This window comes from Trachurus trachurus, assembly GCF_905171665.1.
Source record: "Trachurus trachurus genome assembly, chromosome: 13".
In the NCBI taxonomy this organism is placed as follows: domain Eukaryota; kingdom Metazoa; phylum Chordata; class Actinopteri; order Carangiformes; family Carangidae; genus Trachurus; species Trachurus trachurus.
Genome location: NC_139892.1, coordinates 8,006,221 through 8,027,494, shown reverse-complemented (window position 1 = coordinate 8,027,494; position 21,274 = coordinate 8,006,221). Strand labels below are relative to the sequence as shown.

Sequence of the window (21,274 nt, the reverse complement as noted above, 5' to 3'; positions counted from 1 at the left end):
TTCTAAAACCACCTTGAACTCATCTCTCACTTCCTGCTTCCCTGACATTAAAAAATATGGATCCTGACGTCTCGATCCCTTTTTTTATTTATATTTTTTAAATTGATAATTGGTGTGATGGGTTGCTGCAGGCTGCTTCGCCCCTGGATCGCGTATCGTTGTGGTTATGATACGTACTCGTTGGTCTTCCAGAAGTGTCCCGGGTGAGACAGGCGGCGGTTCAGCTTGGGAAGCTTCTCCAACATGTCGGCCAGCTGGGTGAAGGTCGGCCGGTCATCGCACTCCGGCGACCAGCAGGCCGACAGGATCTCCTGCCCACCGGGGAGGGAGAGGAAGATGGTTAACAATTTGAAACAAGAGCTCAAGTTTTTAAAGGGTAATTGCCGTTTTTTACAATCTGGACCTTATTTCTAGCATAAAATACAATCATTTCCTCACCCAGATAACTTTGGTGTCATTACAAGTCGTTCCGAGGAAATTAGATCCAGCCGAGAGCCGCGTATATCTGTATAATGTGAGTCTACAGGGCAGCGGAATGCAGCCTCTAAATAACACATTATCTGCAGAGAAACTCCTTCATTTCACCAATATTTAGTTATGATAGGCTAGTGCTATTCCCCTCTGAGTCCGGGGTTAGCTGTTATCAACATCCGGGGTCTGTAGGTTGGCCTACTGACCTCTGACCTAGACGATATCATCTCTGAGCGCCACGCGGCTCATTCTGATAATAATCATTCAGTTTCGGCATTCGGGTCCATTTTTATCTCAACTAGCCGGAGCTTTAGTGAGTCCAGGTTGAGGAGAGGAAGCCTGTGGAAGCTGAACTTCATCCAGCTGCTCATTTTGTTCTGACAAGTCGGAAACACGCAGAAGGGTCATTATCAAAATACGGTGAAAAACATGTCCCTGCATTTTCCAGACACACAAATGCTTGAAAATTTTAAAAGATCATCCACATTAAACCAAAATTATGTAATTTAAAACCATTTTAAATGATGGTGATAATTTCAGTTTATATATTTACTGTTTTGTTTTATTTTTTTCAGTTTTAATTTCCTTTGTACCTAAAAAAACACTTGTCCCACTGCCATGGTTCAACGCTATTGGACAGTGTAAAAATATTTCCTCTTTTTTGTTTAAAAAAAAAAAAGTGGTCAATAATGAGCAAACACTGGGCTTAATATATGAATAAAATTAAATCTAAATTGGCTGTTTAATAATAAAAATATTTTTAAAAGAATTCTGTCCTTTGATTTGGTGTCATTGGTGTTACTGGTATCACAGACCATTATTTTGAAAGGTTAAGAATATGTAAGAGAACTCCCAAGGTCAGAAAGAAGAAGAAGAAAAAGAGCCATTTAAGACAATACATTGTGAGTGTCTCTTTCATGAGTAAAACGTAAGATATTTCCAATTAAAATGTCATTTTTCAATGTGGTTCTTTTTTTGTGTCATTGGTGTTACTTTGATTTGCGCTATAATGACATATTTTTATGGAAAAAAAACAGTTTAATAAGTATAATTTATAGATTTTAAGGTGCTAACTCATGCTGGCTTTGAGCTAGGTTGGACAGTATTTTGTGTAATTAGCCTTTTATAGATATTTGTCATTGGTGTTACTGTCATTGGTGTTACCATGTGGTAACACCAATGACAGAAAACTCAATACGTTTGATAGATGAAAAAAAAAAGAAAAATATTATAGTTGTCCATTATAGTTGGTAACATGGTCAACATGCTAATAAATAGTTCCCACTAAATTAAATTTGTGAATACTGAATTAAATTTTTTTACTTTTTTGACTCGGAAAATCACCGTATTTTGATAATGACCCAGAAACGAACCGTAGCATTAGCGGTAGCAACAAGCCGCGGCGCGCAGCGCTCGATCATGACATGATCCAGGTCAGAGGTCAGTAGGTCAACCTACAGACCCAGGATGTTGATAACAGCTAACCCCGGACTCAGAGGGGAATAGCACTAGCCTATCATAACAAAATATTGGTGAAATGAACGAGTTTCGCGGCAGATAATGTGTTATTTAGAGGCTGCATTCCGCTGCCCCGTGTACTCGCATTAAACGGATATACGCGGCTCTCGGCTGGAGTTCATTTCTTCCGAACGACTTGTAATGACACCAAAGTTATCTGGGTGAGTAAATGATCGTATTTTATGCTAGAAATAAGGTCCAGATTGTAAAAAAAATGGCAATTACTTTAACACCTTGACCACAAACTCGCACATTCATGTGATTCATCTGATGTGTCAAACGATGCTGCTAAAACAGAGTCTGCAGCTCCACAGCTAGTTTCGATTTGACTCTGGGAACAACAGGAAGTCCTGAGAGTTCTGATAATGAGTAAGTAGGTTAAAGGGGAGCTATGGAGTCCAAGTGGCTAAAGCTTTATTAACATGTGGTAAAACTTATGAACTCCCTAAGTTGAATAAGGTAGTTTTATCTCCTTCTTGCCTGTGTCTCTGGACACACTGGGTGGAGTGGGAACATGTTTCCTGTTTGTCTCCCGACTGACCGGAGGACACACAATGACCTGCAGCTTCACTTCCTGCTGCTACAGTAACATGAAGCTGACTCCAAGGATAAAATGTGTTCACTATAGGTCAAAGTAATGCTTCACTAATGGTTGCAATATTTCTGAATAATCTTGCTGGAAAATAAATACAGTGTCACAGTGACTGCTGCCTCAACTTCCTTCCTGGGTCTTGGGGAGTTTGACCACATGCAGTAAGCTGTACAGTAACTACAGAGTTGCATGGAGCCATATGCACTGTTTCAACTTGAAAGATGTGTGTATATAATATCGATTACATTTATTTTAGCTCTACATATAACAATAACAGTTTTATTTCCTACATTACTGTTTGAATGAACCTTAAATCCAGACCTACCGTGACCTCCTTGCCCAGGTTGGCGTCTGCCAGCACCTTCTTGATGCCCTCGCCGCTGCCCACCTGCCAGATTTTAGCCTCCACAGGTTGGTTGGTGATGGGCCAGTCTCCGACCTGCAGCTCGTACCAGACAGTGCTGAAAAAACGACACGACACAAGAAATCACATCAGGGAAATAAAATTTAAAAAAGTGTATCTTCTACAAATATCTGTGTCTATGAGGTATCTGAAGCTCATGGACTTCAGGACTTGAATGTGTTGTGGAGCAGGTGAGGCTGCGTTCATGAACTGAACTGTTAATGATACAAAAAAAAACTGACTAGTGCATCAGCAGTAGTAGCTGAAAATGTGCAACTGATAGCCCACATTAGCTTTTGCATTATCAGTAATACTGTAGCTCTGGCATCTGGTGCGTTAGCATTGAAATTTGCAACTGGTACGTTAGCATTTGCATCATTAGCATAGAAACTTGTGCAGTAGCATTAGCTGGTGCATTAGCTTTAGCATCTGATGCATTAGCATTAAATATTAACTGGTACGGCATCATTAGCATTAACCTTTAGAAACGTGTGCATAGAATTTGCATTTACATTCAGTGCATTAGCATTCAATTAGCAACTGATTAGCTTTCATTAGAAATAACTATATTAGGAATAACTGGTGCATTAGCATTACATTTTGCAACTGACACACTAGCTTTTAAATCACTAGCATTAGCACTAGCAACTTGTGCAAAAAAAACTAAAAACCAAGTATAGGAACACATGACACACTACTGTAAGTCGTTGTTAATGTAAACATCTTCAATATTTGTTAAATTTAGCACCAACTGAGCATTACTAACAATCATCAATCAATACCCAAATGCGTAAACATCAGCAGCTTTGGAGAACGGCAGCTGGTCCTCGTTGACCTCTGGGCTCATCTGTCGAACAATCTCTGGAGCCAGGTAGTAGATCCAGCCCTGAGGTATCCGCAACACATTCTTTCGTCTAAACACACACGTAAAGACACACACACACACACATGTAAACTCAGTGCAGATGAAACAACAACTCTGTAGCCGTAGTAGACACGTCGTTTCTCTCCTACCTTCCTTCCTGCACCACCCCCGACATCCCGAACAGGCCGAAGTCTGTGATCACCACCTTGTTGGTGTCGTAGAAGATGTTCTTGGACTTCAGGTCCTTGTGAACGATGCCTTTGGCGTGGAGATAACCCATTCCCTGGAGGACAGATGGATTCGTTTGAACACAATATATTTCTAATATAAGATTAAGATCAGATCGATGGCCTTTATTGTCCAATGGATATTTGTTTTTGCAGTCTGTCATTACATAAAGACACAGACACAATGCACAAACACAATGAGAAACAGCCCACCTCTTAAACAACCAACACATACAGTGTAATGCAAAAGTTTGGGCACCCCTGGTCAAAATTAGATATGCACAGCTCAGCAAGTGGAAATGATCTCCAAAAGACATAAAGTTAAACATGAAACACTCTTTTGCAATATTTTCAGGAACATCAGTGTTTTATTTTAGTTGTCTACAGTTTTAGAGTGAAAAAGGGGAAACCCAGGAGACTGGAGCTCTCAGATAACTTTTACCAAGATATCAGACAAGATATTTATACTATTTATACGCTGTGATAGTTTCCAAAGGAGGAGCTACTAGCTAACTAAGCAGGGGGGCCAGACCTTTGCTGAGGGCCCTTTTCCTTTTCTGTCATTGTGAAAATGGAATAGATGAAAATAAAAAATTATATTGTTTAAAATGTAAAGGGAATGTGTCATCTGTAACTTTATGTCTTTTGGAGATAGTTTCATCTTCCACTTGCTGTTCACATTAACAGACATTTTGACCAGGGGAGACAAACTTTTATATGACACACACACACAAACCGTGTTGGGACAGTGCACATTTTTTGGGTCATAGGTTAAAGTAACGGTTGGTCATGGTTGTGTGGGTTTGAGGAAGTGGGTACAGTGAGTCTGCAGGAAACATTTGTTCCTGTAATTTCCGTATTTCCCAGTCAAAGTGAGGAGTTTTTTTGCTCGATTCGCACCGTCTCACACACAGTCACACACACTTTGGGTCTGTGGATTAAACTTTGGTTTTAAGGTTCAGGTTGGACTCAGGCTTTCAGCTGTGGTTACAGTTTGGATAAAGAATGCGTTATGTAATCGAGTGTGTGAGCATCTGTTTGAAATAACTGGTAAGAAACCCGTGACCTTATTAGCACTATTTTGTTTAAATCATCAGATTTTCCTGAGATAAACCTTCTTTAAAGGGATAGTTCAACATTTTGTCAAATTGGCCCATTACCATAATCCCTATAGTCATAGCAGTAGGTTTGTTACCTTTAATTGTCGGTGCAGGCTATTAGAACGGCAGAGCAGAGCCGCAAGCTGCTCAGAGCTACGCTACGAAGGCTCATGGGATTTCTTGGTTTCCCTCATCAAAACTCATCAAATACACAATCCAACAACTCCACAACGCTTGTTTTAGAGGCAAATGCAGAGACTGCTTGATGAAAAACTGTCCCTGAAGGCAACGCGCATCAGCAGTTTTGCATGAATTTACCTCTAAAACAACTCTGTCTGGTAACGTTCTGTTATTATCTCATAGCGTGGTGAATGTGCAGGTCACAACTTGTCCACCAGAGCGTTGTGGAGTTGTTGTATTGTGTATTTGATGAGTTTGATGAGGGAAACCAAGAAATCCCATGAGCCTCTGTAGCGTAGCTCTGAGCAGCTCACGGCTCTGCTCCGCTGTTCTAAAAATAGCTTGCACCGACAATTAAAGGTAACAAACCTACTTAGCAACTTTAGCTTGTGTGTGGACAGACTGTGTGCTGTCTATATTGTTTGTCTTTGTTTCTTTGTTATTATTGGACTTGGAGTCTGTAAAATAAAGCTATATAGCGATTATGGCAAAGGGCCAATTTGCCAAAATGTTGAATTATCCCTTTAAACTAAAACCAGTCGATAAAATCAATACCAATGAGGAGCAGTTTGTTAAATAACATATCTCACCTTTACGATATCCTGTGCAATCTGTCGGGTTTTATTGATGTCGAGCATGTGACCTCGCTCTCTGACGACAGAGTACAAAGTCGAACCTTTACAGAAGCTGCAGAGGAAAACACAGGAAATAAACATGAGTGAGTGAAACCGAACACCACAGGAAAAAAGAGTGAAAACCTGCGACCAGTGGCGATCGTCTGCAATCGTACATGGTGATGATGGCGAGGTGGGGCGGGGCCATGCAGGCGCCCATGAACAGGACGACGTTCTCGTGCCGGGTCTGTCTGTAGTTCATCACCTCTTTCTTGAAGAGCTTCAGGTGATCCTGGTTGTTGCCGTCGATCTCCATGAGGCGGATGGCCACGTCGCCGTGCCACCGGCCCTTGTGCACCTTCCCCCATCGGCCCTGCACAACCAAACAGAGTCAGACAGTGAATGTCAATTTATTTATATAGCACATTTCATATGGCGAGCATAAACTCAATGTGTTTCCGAAAAAAAGCAAGATGCAATACATGTGACTACATATTAAAACAAAAGCTAGTGCATATTAAAACAGAAGCCAAGGTGTTAAGGCAAACAAACAAGCAAACAAAAAACTAATTAAAAGCTTGTGAGAAAAGATATATTTTAAGATTACACTTAAAAGAAGATATTGTTGGAGATGAGCGGAGTTCAAAGCGTAAAGAGTTCCACAGTGTTGGACCATAATAACTAAAAGCACCTTGAGCTGATTTTGAATGTATGCGTGAAGCTTCGTGTTTTTCCGACTATGAATGAATGAATGAATGGATGAATGAATTTTTATTTTCGTGTCATGCCACCACTGTGGCCAATCCCATATGGGATTACAAGACGCATTTAATGGCAAATACAAAAAAAAGACTAGACAGTCCTTTCTGTTGGTGTTACCTGCCACACAGGTGTGACACATAAATATACAATTTAAGATACTTTCAGTACTCAACTATATATCGCTCTTCGTCTCATTGCCCAAGCCTTTTCAAGAAATAAAGAAAATGCAAATACTATATTCAACTGAAAAAGATGTTTTAGCTTCTCAGCATCGTCTAACCACACAAATTCGTTATTTGGATCTACCTTACTAAACATTTTTGTCTTATAAAGTCATAGAAAGGACAGTAGAACACAAAATGAATTTCATTCTCCAACTCTTGGATGTCACATAAATTACAAATTAAACCAACACTAAGGAACTTTTCAACCTTCATATAATATTTTCATAACTTTTGTGATGGTACATCGACTTACAACAGGTTGAATGACACCGGCTCTCACTTTCACTTTCGCGAGTCACGACGAGGAGGGAACAGGCAATGCGGCACCTTTCTGTAGGATTGTGTATGTGTGTTTACTGAGAAATGATCCGCTGGTAACAGAAACTTAGTTTGGACGTCTCCTGTTAATTTCCATGCACCGGGAGATCAGGATGTTTACGACGCTACGCGCTGGTGCTCATGGGAAATGGAGTCTTCCTTCAGGCAAAACACTACCGCTTTGGGCCACTGGCGCCGCCAAACGCAACCAATATTGAAAGTTCTTTAGTACTGCTTTAATTCTATCATCTTCTGCTGTGCCAACATAGCCTGTCTCAATATGAAGACCAAGAACACCAGCTCTCAATTGAGCACACAGGGATCTTTTCTTTTTAGACAAATTATACAAAACATAATTTTCTGGGCCAAATACCTGTTTTATTTCACAGTAAGTACGCAGCTTTGGTTTACCACAAATATCTAATGCCCATCTATCTTTACTTTAGCGGAAGCTCCTCTTCCTGGTTCGTCAAATTTGGAAGAACCAGGGTAGCTCCCGCTACAAAACAAGCTTGAAATATAGACTTATTTAATTTTTTTGGGGACAATTTCGCATTTTGGGGCTTCAATACAAGACGGACATTACATACGAGCAGCATGGAGGTATTTGGATGTTTTTTGGTGTGTCTTTTTGTTACGAAGGCAGTTGGTATCCATTTGCAACCGTTATATGGACATGCACTGCTACGCCGAGACCCCCTGTAACTCAGAGAAGCCACGGAGGACTCTGAAACTTCTCCCAGCCCTTAGTCGACATGAGGGTGAGTAGATAATGAGAAATTTCAATTTTGAGTGAACTATCCCTTTAATACTTTAATCTCCACTTTCTCTTTGTTACAATAACAGTCTTCATAACCAGCTCTCAGATGTCATATATGTCCCTATCCCATGTGTGTGTGTGTTGTCACCTGGCCGATGAGCTCCCCCAGCTGCAGCTGCTCGTATGGGATGTCCCACTCCTGCAGGTAGACGCTGGTCTGACTGGCTTTACGGGAGATGGGGCCGCCCCTGAAGCGGCCGACGGCGCCGCGGCGGCAGATCGTCGACGGCAGGTCCTCCAGTCCGTCGTGTGCGTCCTCGTCGCCGCCCTCAGCGCTGCAGCTCTTCTTACTGCTGCGACGGTCGTCCTCGCCTGGGTCGTCTTCCTCAGCCTCCTCCTCCTGGGACAGACAGGAGAACGAGGGAAATTAGACCAAACACCTGTTGTGCTTTTATTTTGAAGGGCCGATCCATGAGAAGATCTAAAAAAAACCTTTGCAGTGTCATTTTCCATCTTGTCTTTGGAGCTCTAGTAACAACAGGCCGGTGTCAGCCAATCAAAAGAGGAGGAGGCTCTGAGCCTTTCCTCTGATATCCATCTTTTTCCGAACGTCAAAAACGTAAGCCGGTTTTTCTCTTCCGGTGGAATTTTATGTTTACGTTTCCATGGTTTCGTTAGTCGCGGTAAATGCATGGATTTTTTTTTTTCAATGAAAATCTGTAAAACGCATGGATCATCACGCCAGCTTTTAACAATTAGATATCACACAAATTGACATCCGCGTTAAAAGCCAGCGTTAATATAGATCCATGCGTTTACCGCAACTATGACAACAACTGAAAACCATGGACAAGAAAGTCCCAGAGCCATTGGGTTAACCTTTTTCTTTTATTGTATTACAAGTTATTGTCTACTCTATTTTATAAGTTTTCTGTTGGTGAACACTTTTACTTTGGTGAATTTGATGATTTCTGGATCCGCTAGAAGACGGGAACCAGAATGCAAACAGAAACCAGGCTCTTCTCCTCTCTGAAGAGCCTGGTGACACAAGGCTACTCTGATAAGCTGACTGTTTTTTTCTGAGTGAGCCAATAAAAAATAGAGCTGATTTGATAGAGCAGATTTAAAAATAAAACAGTGTTGGATGGTGGTTCCAATTGGGGGGGGGGCATGCTTTGTTGTGACATCACAAAGTCGCAGGAAGTCCTGACGGCTGGTTTGAATTAATTCATTAATTAAATTAAATAGGAATTTGTATATTTCACAATTCAGGATTTTACATATTTCTTCATTTAAGTTATCTTAAATATCAAAAATGTATCTTTGTTACGTGTAATATCATGACACAAGACATTTACCTACTACTGTATAACTACAGGAACTGCTCTAACTTCCTCTGATGATGAAACATTGTCATAAATCAGTGGTTCTCAACTGGTGGGTCGGGACCCAAAAGTGGGTCGCGGACCCGTTCTGGATGGGTCGCGGACAGCTGGTCAAAAAAGTAAATAATATTTAATGCACATCTGATGTTGGACATGTCTTTTATTTTGAAAAATAACTTATATTGAAAGGCACACGAGACACGTGAACACATGCAGTTGTAATGGTCCTCCTCAGTTTCTTATTATTTGCTCTGAATGCAAAGATATCAGTTTCTTATTCATGTGGCCTGAATGCAGTGAAAATACCTTGTTTTGTGGATCTTTATTTTGTGCAATTTGATATTTATTCACTTTTGTGAATATGCTCTGAATGCAGAGATGCATTGGAAGTCAAATATATTGTTTTGTTGGTCTCCATTTTGTGCAGTTTGATATTTTTTTATTCACTTCCGTACATGCAGTTGTCATGGTCCTCCTCAGTTTCATTCATGTGCTCTGAAATGTACTTTGCTCAATTAAGAGCAAAATGAGTTTTTAAAGGCTTAAAAAAAATTCTTGGTTTGAATTCTAAAGTGGGTCGCGACTTAATGACCATGGGAAAATGTGGGTCCCAGAGTGAGACTAGTTGAGAACCCCTGTCATAAATAAACTGTTAGTTCATTTAAACCACATTGTCTTTGAATAACTCAGGTTAATGGTGTGTCAGTTTCACGTCTCCTTTTCACTGATGCGTGTGTGTGTGTGTGTGAACGCTCACCCGTCCTGTGTCTGCAGCTGGGAGCTGAGTGTCGCCGGTCGACGTCTGTGACGCTCTGAGAACAAAAAGACCACAGGGAGTATGAATAATAATCTTCAAGCCTGAGTGACGCTCTGAACAGGAGAAAGTGAAACCTAAAGTGAATTATCTGTGTTTATATATAAATTCCTCCCAAACGTTCACATTCATCATCTTCATCCAAGTTATAACAATAAACAAACACAATCTATTTTAACTAACAACTGAAGTTCTTGTTTGTATTGAACACATCATTCAAACTGTCACTGGGACCAGACGACACCTTCATCATCACTCTGTGGTTTCTCTCTCTGTAGACGTTTCCTGCTAAAACCGTCTGATCGATAAAAACAAGTTGTACGAGTTGTGACTTAGATTCAGAGAATGCACACACTGGTTTCACCCCCCAAAAAATCTGACAGTGATAAATAACACAAAACAAACACAACATAAAAACACTTCTTCATTATTACCGTACTGTTAAATACCAATTTCCCTCATGATATACTATGATCTATGTGTGTATGTTGTGAACAGTCAAACAAACACTAACACCTTTGACCTTTGACTGGAACACCCTACAAAACACACTTAAACTTCCTGTCTTCACCTCTCTCTCTGTCTTCAAACAAAATCTGCTACAAATCACAGTCGACTCCTGCACTTGCTAAATAGGCCTTCTTGTCATGCCCTACTGATTAACTGTTTTATTGTATTGTATTGTATATTGTATTTTTCTAAGTGTAATTTATATAACCTTGCTTTCACTTTTTAGCACTCCCCTCCCCCCTTCCCCTTAAAGAGCTTCTAGCTCTTTTCAGGCTGCACAAAATAAGAATTTTGTTCTTAATTTGCTTGCCTGGGTAAATAAAGGTTAAATAAAAAATAAAATAAAATAAAAGTTCAACACATACAGTAGCATCATCAACACATTGAGAGTGGTGTAAAATGCAGCCTGCTGTCGCCCTCTGGTGGACAAACTGTGTCACTGTTTCTAGTTTTCTATGATTGACTTCTATCATATTTAATATCAGATGGTTCATCGTCTGACGTCAGTGTGTCAGCGGCGGTGGTGGTGTGTTCTCTTACCCAGACTCGTAGTAGCTGCCCGACTGTTGAACAGATGTGTGTGAGGAGGCAGGAACATCTGGTGGAAAACAAACCTTCACTTCACTGCAGGAATTCTCCTCATGTGTTTAGACTTTCTGTGTTACTTTATAGTACATCAGAACTAAGGATGTTAAATATTCTGCTTAAAGCTTTGACAGCACTGAACGTAAAAAAATATTATATTATATATATAATTTTTATTCCATGATCTTAGGAAACAGAAAAAAATAAAGAGGAGTTATATTAAAGTTTACTTACACAAAAATGAATAAATTAAACTTCTAGCCCCACATCTGCCCTGGTCCATATACGTCCACATCTGGACAGATTGTCTCTCTGGTCCAGATGTGGAGGCAGCAGCTGGAAATCATGGTGTATATGGGCCAGATTTTGGGCTGAGTACTTCTTCTATCTTCTTCTATCTGAATTTACTAATTTTATCTTTAAAAAATGATGGGGGGCCTATTTGTATTTAAAACTCTCCTGGAGAGTCATGTCCTTTTTTTTTTAAATTTTTTTGGGGATTTTTTTCAAGAACAAAGTTACAGTAACTAACTGACACAACATAATCAAATCAGGGAAAATTCAATGTCCACAAGGTGGCAATGTAAAAATAAAATGAACTCACAGTGACAGAATAGAATAGAAAGTGGAAAAAATAAATAAATAGAAAAATGAATAATAATAAATACATTAATAATAATGACAGTAATAACTGAATAAACATATTCAGTTCAGTTCAGTTCAGTTCAGTAAACTTTATTGTCAATCACACAATGTAACTGACAGTTACACAGGGGATCGAAATTGCGTTTCCCCAAACTCCAAATGTGCAATATAAAGTACATTATACAATAATCACATTTCCTTCTTTTTAAAACTTGATAATATTAGAAACATATCTCTCATTGTGTCTGTGTGTGTGTGTGATGCTGACCTGGGAAGTGGAAGCGGTTGTCACGGGAGACCCTTGGCGAGGTGTTTGGCTGCGGCGGCGGCGTGGTGCTGACGCTCGGCGGGTTGCTCTGCTGGAAGTGAGCGGGGGAGGAGGGGGTGGAGGAGGTGGCGGAGGAGGGGTTGCTGCTGGAGTCCACATGGCTCACACTGACGGGGGGCTCCTGCTCTCACACACACACACATACACATACATTATTACACACAGCTCCTCGGGGCTGCAGTGCATTGTGGGACGGCGGCGGCGGAGCTCACCCTCTTGGTGATGGCCTTGGGTAAGGTGCCGTACTGCTGCGGGATCTCGGCCGTGTGGTCGATGCGGTTGTTGATGTCGGACGGCACCGACTCGGCGCGGCGCATCCTCGGCACTGAGAGGAAACATCAGGAAACATCTGGTTGTTTACATCACGCTGAGTAAATAAACAATAAACAACAGATACACAACTCGGGATGAAGCTGCAGACCGCCAAAATAAAAGCTCAGCACAGAAGCAAAGCTCTTATTGTGTAGTTTTTTTCCGGTATCTATCTATCTATCTATCTATCTATCTATCTATCTATAGTATATCTGCCCATCTATCCATCCGTCCATCTATCCATCCATCCATCTATATATCTGCCCATCTATCCATCCATCCATCCATCCATCCATCCATCCATCCATCCATCTATATATCTGTCCATCCATCCATCCATCCATCCATCCATCCATCCATCCATCCATCCATCCATATATATATCTGTCCATCTATCCATCCATCTATATATCTGTCCATTTATCTATCCATCCATCCATCTATATATCTGTCCATCTATCCATCTATCCATCCATCTATATATCTGTCCATTTATCCATCCATCCATCCATCCATCCATCTATATATCTGTCCATCCATCCATCCATCCATCCATCCATCCATCCATCCATCCATCCATCCATCCATCTATATATCTGTCCATCTATCCATCCATCCATCCATATATATATATCTGTCCATCTATCCATCCATCTATATATCTGTCCATTTATCTATCCATCCATCCATCTATATCTGTCCATCTATCCATCTATCCATCCATCTATATATCTGTCCATTTATCTATCCATCCATCCATCTATATATCTGTCCATCCATCCATCCATCCATCCATCCATCCATCCATCCATCCATCCATCCATCCATCTATATATCTGTCCATCCATCCATCCATCTATATATCTGTCCATCTATCCATCCATCCATCCATCCATATATATATATCTGTCCATCTATCCATCCATCTATATATCTGTCCATTTATCTATCCATCCATCCATCTATATATCTGTCCATCTATCCATCCATCTATATATCTGTCCATTTATCTATCAATCCATCCATCTATATATCTGTCCATCCATCCATCCATCCATCGTGATGATATCTTGAGTGTTCTGAGCTGCTCTTATTACTAACTGAGTGTGATGATCATAATTACATTCTCTCTCTCTCTCTCTCTCTCTCTCTCTCTCTCTCTCTCTGTCTCTCTCTCTCTCTCTCTCTCTCTCTCTCTCTCTCTCTCTCTCTCTCTCTCTCTCTCTCTCTCTCTCTCTCTCTGTCACAATAACTCGCCCACACCTGTGTCAGGTGAGATCAGCTGTTGCTTCATCGCTCTCTGATGCCGCCACTCGATGACATCAGACGTGAGTTTGGAAAAGTTGCAAATTGTGAAATAATAAATGAGCATCGAGCTCAGGGAAGCGAACGAGACGACGTGAAGTCCTAACATAACAGAAGGTAAATGACCCGAAGTGGGAAAAGTTTGAATATTTCATCACTCGTCTTTGACGTGATGAAAATAATTATTACCACAAATGATAATTTAATTTGTGTTTAATTTGCTCTTTAGCCCTAATATAAGAAAAGCAACAAAAGGAGGGGGTCAGTTGGGGGATGAGAATCTGAACAAAAAAGGTTTATTAAGTGGTTGAATTATATTTTCTGTGTTTGTTTGGAGATGTTTTGAAATATTTCTTATTAAATATGTAAAATGATGAGAGGAAGACAGTGGAACAGACACTAAAGACTTATTTTTCTTCGTTTGATTATTCATTTCTTTGTTTACTTATCTATTGTAAATGTTTTTTTCCTACTCCTTTACAATCCCTCTTGTCTTGTGTATTTTTCCAGATGTTTATTTCAAGCATAAATGTCAAAATAATCTCTGTGAACATGTATGTGTGAGTGTTTATGGTTTCTTTGTTAAAAGAAAATGTTGAAAAACCAATAAAAAGAGTTTAAAAAGGAAGTGAATTAAAAAACGTGGCTTACATGTGAGGAATGAAATCCGACACGACGGAGCTTCTTTGGTGCATTTGTTGTGGCACTTTAACCTGCGAACAGATGCATGTGACATGTGAGACAATGACAAGCATTTCTATCATCAAACAGAGTGTGTGTGTGTGTGTGTGTGTGTGTGTGTGTGTGTGTGTGTGTGGTGTTTACAGTCTCTTACTTGCAGTGTTTGCACTTGACACCAAACATCATGCTCTTGTGACAGACCTGACACGTCTGCGAGAGCCACGACTTGGTGGAAAACCTGCAGACGAAGAAACACAAAAACATGTTTACGTCATGAAAACACAATACCGTTAATAACTGCGGATGAATATAATTTAGATTAAGTTTCAATGAATGAACATTTGGTTTCAGTCATTCAAACAACTTTAGTCGTCGGTTTGGACGTCAAATTTTGTATTTTTGGTTTTGAATTTTTGAATTTTAAAGGGATAGTTCAACATTTTGGCAAGTTGGCCCATTGCCATAATCGCTATAGTCATAGCAGTAGGTTCATTACCTTTATTTGTCGGTGTAAGCTATTTTTAGAACGGCGGAGCAGAGCCGTGAGCTGCTCAGAGCTACGCTACGGAGGCTCATGGGATTTCTTGGTTTCCCTCATCAAACAACACAAGTTGTGACCTGCACATTCACCACGCTATGAGATAATAACAGAACGTTACCAGACAGAGTTGTTTTAGAGGGAAATTCATGCAAAACTGCTGATGCGCGTTGCCTTCAGGGACAGTTTTTCAGCAAGCAGTCTCTGCATTTACCTCTAAAACAACTCTGTGTGGTAACGTTGTGTTATTATCTCATAGCGTGGTGAATGTGCAGGTCACAACTTGTCCACCAGAGCGTTTTGGAGTTGTTGGATTGTGTATTTGATGAGTTTCATGAGGAAAACCAAGAAATTCCTTTAGCCTCCGTAGCGTAGCTCTGAGCAGCTCACGGCTCTGCTCCGCCGTTCTAAAAATAGCTTGCATCGACAATTAATGGTAACGAACCTACTGCTATGACTATAGCGATTATGGCAATGGGCCAATTTGCCAAAATGTTGAACTATCCCTTTAAGCTTAAATTGCTGTTTCCCTGCTTAATGACACTGATACTGATGTGATCTGTGACATATTAAACCAGAGTAGATGAAAATTCAGTGTTGAGTTTTGACCAAGCGATCCTGACAACGCCTACTGTACGAAGGAGAAATAAGTATGAACCACTTAAAACCATAGTGTGGCGTCTTCTCTATTGAGGATCTTTGGCTACGGCACTTGGGGAGGAGGGCGGAGCCTAAGGGGGGAAAAAAAACTGAGGAAGTGTCCGGGAAAAGTTTCTGATTATCCAGATAAAGAAGAAAGTTTGAGTTCAGAGGAAGGAGCAGAGCCTGAACAAGACTGTGCAGGATTTCATGAATTGCACTGCAGCTTCCTGATTGGCTGATTGCATGAATGCAGCAGGTGTCCACCAGGTGTGTTCATGGACAAAAGGAAAACATGTAGTTTTCAAAATTTCACCACAGGATGTGACTTTAAAGTGTGAGTGACTCTGGTTCAGGGAAATGAAACGTGGGAATTTTTTTTACAGCGGATTTCAAAATAAAATACACTCTAAATCCTCCTCATAAAGCTGCAGTGTGATTCAGCTGCAGATTACAGCAGTGAAACATCGACTGTTAGATAAACACAGGGTCACACTGAGCTCTCCGCATTGTTCACATGCCTGGATTCTCACAGTGGCAGCTCAGACCGTCCCGGCCCGACCCTCAAACAGGAAACCACAGCCATGATACAGGAATGTTAATCAGATGGAAAAATCCCAAAACAGCTCGTGGGGATGTTTATTTTTGTAGAAGCATCACATATACAGCAAACTGCTGTTTTACACAGTTGGGAAATAAAGTTTCATTTTGATTGTTGCTCTGCTGTGAAGCTGCACTGACTCCCCGACGATTAGAAAATGTCAGACAAAGGAAAAACAACAGAGCATCACATCACTTCCTGTGTGGCCTTTCACACACACACACACACACACACACACACACACACACACACACACACACACACACACACACACACACACACACACACACACACACACACACACACACACACACACACACACACACAGCCTACACACACTAATAACAAACACAGTGTAATAATGCACAGAAGCCGTCACTTTTTCCTCTGACTGACCTGTGTGTTATAGCCAGACCGATGTCTCTCCTCATGGTCTGAGGGGAACTTCTGTGCATGGTCGCGTCTGTGAGGAGGGAAACACAACAGGAAGCAGTGGGTGAATGAAAAGTAGAGGTGAAACAGCCTTTTTTCTTTATATATATATATATGTGTGTGTGTGGAGGGAAGGAGGTGGGACTGACTGTCCAGCAGAGTCGGGGTGGCTGGCATCATGTACGGGGCCGATGCCGGGACGGGACCGGGCGTTCGGGCCGACAGCAGCGGTGAAGGCAGCGAAGAGTCCTCAAAACTGTTCCCATTGATGTGAATGGCAGCGAGAACTTTGTTCTTCTTACCGGTTCTGAAAGACGGAGAGAAAGAGAGAGAGAAAAAGGTAAAACTGAGGGGCAGATATAACAGGTCAGTGTCAGCCAATCAGAAGAACAGAACGATTTTTTCTGTTTTCTTTAGTGAGCCAATAAAAACAGAGCAGATTTCAGAATAAAACACTCAGAGAAACCAAATCCTGCAAGTTGTTGTTGGATGGATGGTGGGTCCAGGTGGTGAGGGGGCAGGGCTTAGTTGTGACATCACAAAGTGACAGGAAGTCCTGACGGCTGGTTTTAAGGCTCAGTTTCTGAATACAGGCTGTGTGCATTTCTCTGTGGACTGAGGCTTTGATACTTTCACAGTATTAATATAGAACCTAGAGCTGCTTTATAATCACACTACACATGGACATCTACCTTTATACTGTATGGAGCTTTAACACAAACATCTACCTTTATACCGTATGGAGCTTTAACACAAACATCTACCTTTATACTGTATGGAGCTTTAACACAAACATCTTGAAAGACATGACTTCAGTATTAATTTAATTCCCACCTGTGTGTGGCCGGCTCTTCGATGCGATTGGCCAGCTGCGACTCCTGACTCTTGCTCCTTGTCAGCGCGATGTTGGGGAGGAGCTGCAGCAGTTTGCGAGACGCCGGCGGCGGCGTTTGCGAGGACTTGGAAGTCCGCGTCTTAGAGTTTGTCTGTGGGCTCGGCTCCACGATGAACACGTCGCTCGTCTCGTCAGCCGCTCTCCGGTCGTCTGAACAAGGCGCCAGGGATACGGAGATGGAGGGGCTGCGGCCGCTGGTGGGGGATTGGACCTCACAGTCCTGTTGGGGCTCAGATCTGCAGTTGTCAGTCCTCAGGTCTCCTCCTACAGTCCCAGAGTAAAAGGCTGCATGTTAGCACGTCATGTTAACACAATTCATCTCAATCTAAAAGCATCCTCTCCACTCGTGGGTTTCACCTGTTTCATCGGCGCTCTTCAGACAGGAGAGGGCGGCAGTGAGGCGGGAACAGTCCTCCGAGTTGGAGCCCAGACGTCTCATCGTGTCCTGCAGCTCAGAGCTGGACATCTGCAGCAACCGGTCCACTGAGAGCTTCCCTGCTGCAGCCTGCAGGAGACAAGAGGACGACTCCGTCACAGACTTTAAGGATGCAACAAAACAACAACGAGCAAAATCTGTTCTGATAAGAATCAGCAGAGTTAAGAGATGAATATTACGGCTTTGTGGTGATGCATTTCCTCTACAGAGATGTGAAGAACTGAATCTGATCTGATCCATTGATGCCTCAATGAAAAACAAGTCTCAAGATAAGATTGACAAATTGACAATCAGGAGATGAAGACTGCAGCTTTAAAGGGGAATTGCCGTTTTTTACAATCTGGACCTTATTTCTAGCATAAAATCTGATCATTTACTAGGCCTGGGACGATAATCAATAAATCAATTAATCGCACGATAAATGAAAATGAACTCGATAGTTTTTCCGGCCTCGATAAATCGCCATGTGCATGCACGTATTTGTTTTCCTGGTCTCTGGCCTCCAAGCTGGCTGGATGACAAGAGGCTTCACTCTGTGCATCGGTCTCAGCACCTGGGCCGTTTGTATAGCAGAATGAAAGGAGTGAACCCTCTTTTCAGTCATCCAGGATCTTTGTTTCCCCAGAATGCATTTGGCAGCAACCGGCAGCGCTAGCTGTGAAGCTAAGCAGCTAAAAGCTATTTTACGTAATTCTTGCTGCGGCGCTGTTAACACATCACTTTTTAAAGTTTTAATATTTTTTCATGCGAGAAATTCAGTTTCGATCCCAGTCTGTGGTCAGTTTATCCACATATCGCCTGCTGGAGATTTCCTCCGACGTTTTTGGAGCTAATGTGGTAGCAGCGAGCAGGAGGAGCGGGGCAGCCGTCTGTCTGCAGCTCACGGGCCGGTCAACCTCCGTGATTGGGGGAGAAAACGACTAAGAAAACTTATCAGCAGGTTTTTAGAGGTTTACCACCGGCTGGTTTAATACTTTTTAGGAGATAAATGCTAGTCTCATTGATGAAATCTTACATCTGTGGAAGTCACATTAGTTTGTTTGAATGAAAAGTGGAGCTTCAGGTGTATAACGTTATTGGACAGAAGAGCTGCACTGTTTATTATTTTTTGTTTATTTTATTTATTTAGGATAGTAGCTATATAAGTTCTTGTCATTCCAATTACAATGGTTAAAAAAAATACTCATGAGAAATAAAAGTTTATCACATTTAAAAGGGTCTACTTGCATTATTATGAAATATTATTATTATATTAGTGGTTAATTTGTTCTCAAAAAAATGTGTCAATAATATCGTTTATCGTCAATAATTTGTTGGACAATATATCGTCCAGCAAAATTTATTATCGTCCCAGGCCTATCATTTACTCACCCAGATAACTTTAGTGTCATTACAATTCGTTCAGACAAAATTAGCTCCAGCCAAGAGCTGCGTATATCCGTATAATGCGGGAACACAGGGCACGCAATGCAGCCTCTAAATAACACATTATCTGCAGAGAAACTCGTTCATTTCACCAATATTTTGTTATGATAGGCTAGTGCTATTCCCCTCTGAGTCCGGGGTTAGCTGTTATCAACATCCGGGGTCTGTAGGTCAACCTGCCCTGTAGACTCCATTATACGGATATACGCGGCTCTCGGCTGGAGCTAATTTCGACGGAACGACTTGTAATGACACCAAAGTTATCTGGGTGAGTAAATGATCGTATTTTATGCTAGAAATAAGGTCCAGGTTGTAAAAAAACGGCAATTCCCCTTTAACAGCCATTATGTTAAACCAGGACTAGTCTCACTATGTTGCAGCACAAAGATACAATAATACACTGTGGGATGTTTCTGTGATGTCACTGTGGTGTCTTTTAGTTTCAGATACAGACAAGTGTGAATAATTCAGCTGTTGATGAGAGGAATTATACACAGGGAATAAGACATGGAGAGCCTGCAGCAGACGTCAGCCTCATCCACTATGCCTGTGTCCTATGGCAACAGTAACAATGCTAGTTCAACCTGATTTGCATTTAAATAACATCAAGGACCTGAAACAGACCCAAACTGAATCACCTGCTGTGACGGATCATAACATCTGATCAGAGTTTTTTATTCTAAGAAACAAGTCCAGACAAACACAATGTTCCTAATCTAATAACACACAATTAGGATCTTTGATATCTGTACTGGACACACCCAGCAAACCTCCACAGTGCTGCTGGGAAACTTGAAGGAACCCTCGGATTAAATAACTGGAGGAACCAGCTTTGGCTCCAAAGACCTGAAACCAGCTCTGTCTCTAATCTGGACCGGTCGTCCTCATGGAGCAGGCGTGTCCAAACTGCTCCACAAAGGACCGTGTGGCTGCAGCTTTTTGTTACAGCTAAACAGCAGCAGAAGCAGCAAACACCACAACAGACTTGACTCATTAATGCTCCGGTTACGCTACAGTACATGAATTAAGCCTGAATTTGTCCCCGACAGACGCAGACAAACCTTCACTGTCATTGAGAGTCAGGACTAGTAATGTCACCATTATACATTTTCTTGGTACGATTATTGTCAGAGAAATAATCCTAGTATTACGATTATTATACATTAATTCATTTCACAACACTATGAATGTGTAAAATCAAATATTTATATATTTACACAAAATAATTTATTTAATATTCAAGTCATTAATTGTCATCTATAGCAAAATTAAACTTTATTTAATCGTTTTTTTCTTTATTACAAATGACACACTAACATTTACATTCCAAACAATTCCATGTTACATTAGGAAATTTAACTTAATTTAAACCAGTATTCTGTGCATTTACCTTTATTTTAGTGCTTATTTGCCAATATGGTTCCGACATAATCTTTTTTGGAAAGTGACGGTATTTAGGATTCATGATACCGCAGTTAATTGTGAAACCCCTAGTCAGGGCTGAGGAACACGTGTCGTTACCTCCTGTGGTGTGGCACAATTAAAGATCAGCGATCTGGCATCTAGGACGCCTCACGACCGCGACACAGAAAGTAGGGCATGTCAGAATTTTTTCTACATTTTTCGCCCTTTGTGACATATCCTATGACGTGCACAATGCACATACAGAGCGCCTCTGTGGCCGTTTGTTCCACACCTCCACAACAACC

The 21,274-nt window shown here is 41.2% G+C and overlaps 1 protein-coding gene across 1 annotated transcript in view; it reads right to left on the bottom strand.

The window, feature by feature from the left end:
- LOC310995838 (kinase suppressor of Ras 1-like) overlaps positions 1-21,274 on the bottom strand; it is a 53,356-nt gene that overhangs the window by 2,011 nt on the left and 30,071 nt on the right. Inside the window, exons 3-19 of the mRNA XM_083984998.1 lie at positions 18,062-18,209; positions 17,644-17,968; positions 16,959-17,116; positions 16,774-16,840; positions 14,754-14,837; positions 14,570-14,631; positions 12,514-12,626; positions 12,242-12,422; positions 11,284-11,341; positions 10,177-10,231; positions 8,183-8,434; positions 6,147-6,343; positions 5,947-6,043; positions 3,999-4,132; positions 3,767-3,898; positions 2,907-3,042; positions 178-311 (exon numbers count right to left, since the gene is read on the bottom strand). Coding sequence (XP_083841124.1) covers positions 178-311; positions 2,907-3,042; positions 3,767-3,898; positions 3,999-4,132; positions 5,947-6,043; positions 6,147-6,343; positions 8,183-8,434; positions 10,177-10,231; positions 11,284-11,341; positions 12,242-12,422; positions 12,514-12,626; positions 14,570-14,631; positions 14,754-14,837; positions 16,774-16,840; positions 16,959-17,116; positions 17,644-17,968; positions 18,062-18,209 — 2,333 coding nt within the window. The remainder of the gene's footprint in view (positions 1-177; positions 312-2,906; positions 3,043-3,766; positions 3,899-3,998; positions 4,133-5,946; positions 6,044-6,146; positions 6,344-8,182; positions 8,435-10,176; positions 10,232-11,283; positions 11,342-12,241; positions 12,423-12,513; positions 12,627-14,569; positions 14,632-14,753; positions 14,838-16,773; positions 16,841-16,958; positions 17,117-17,643; positions 17,969-18,061; positions 18,210-21,274) is intronic.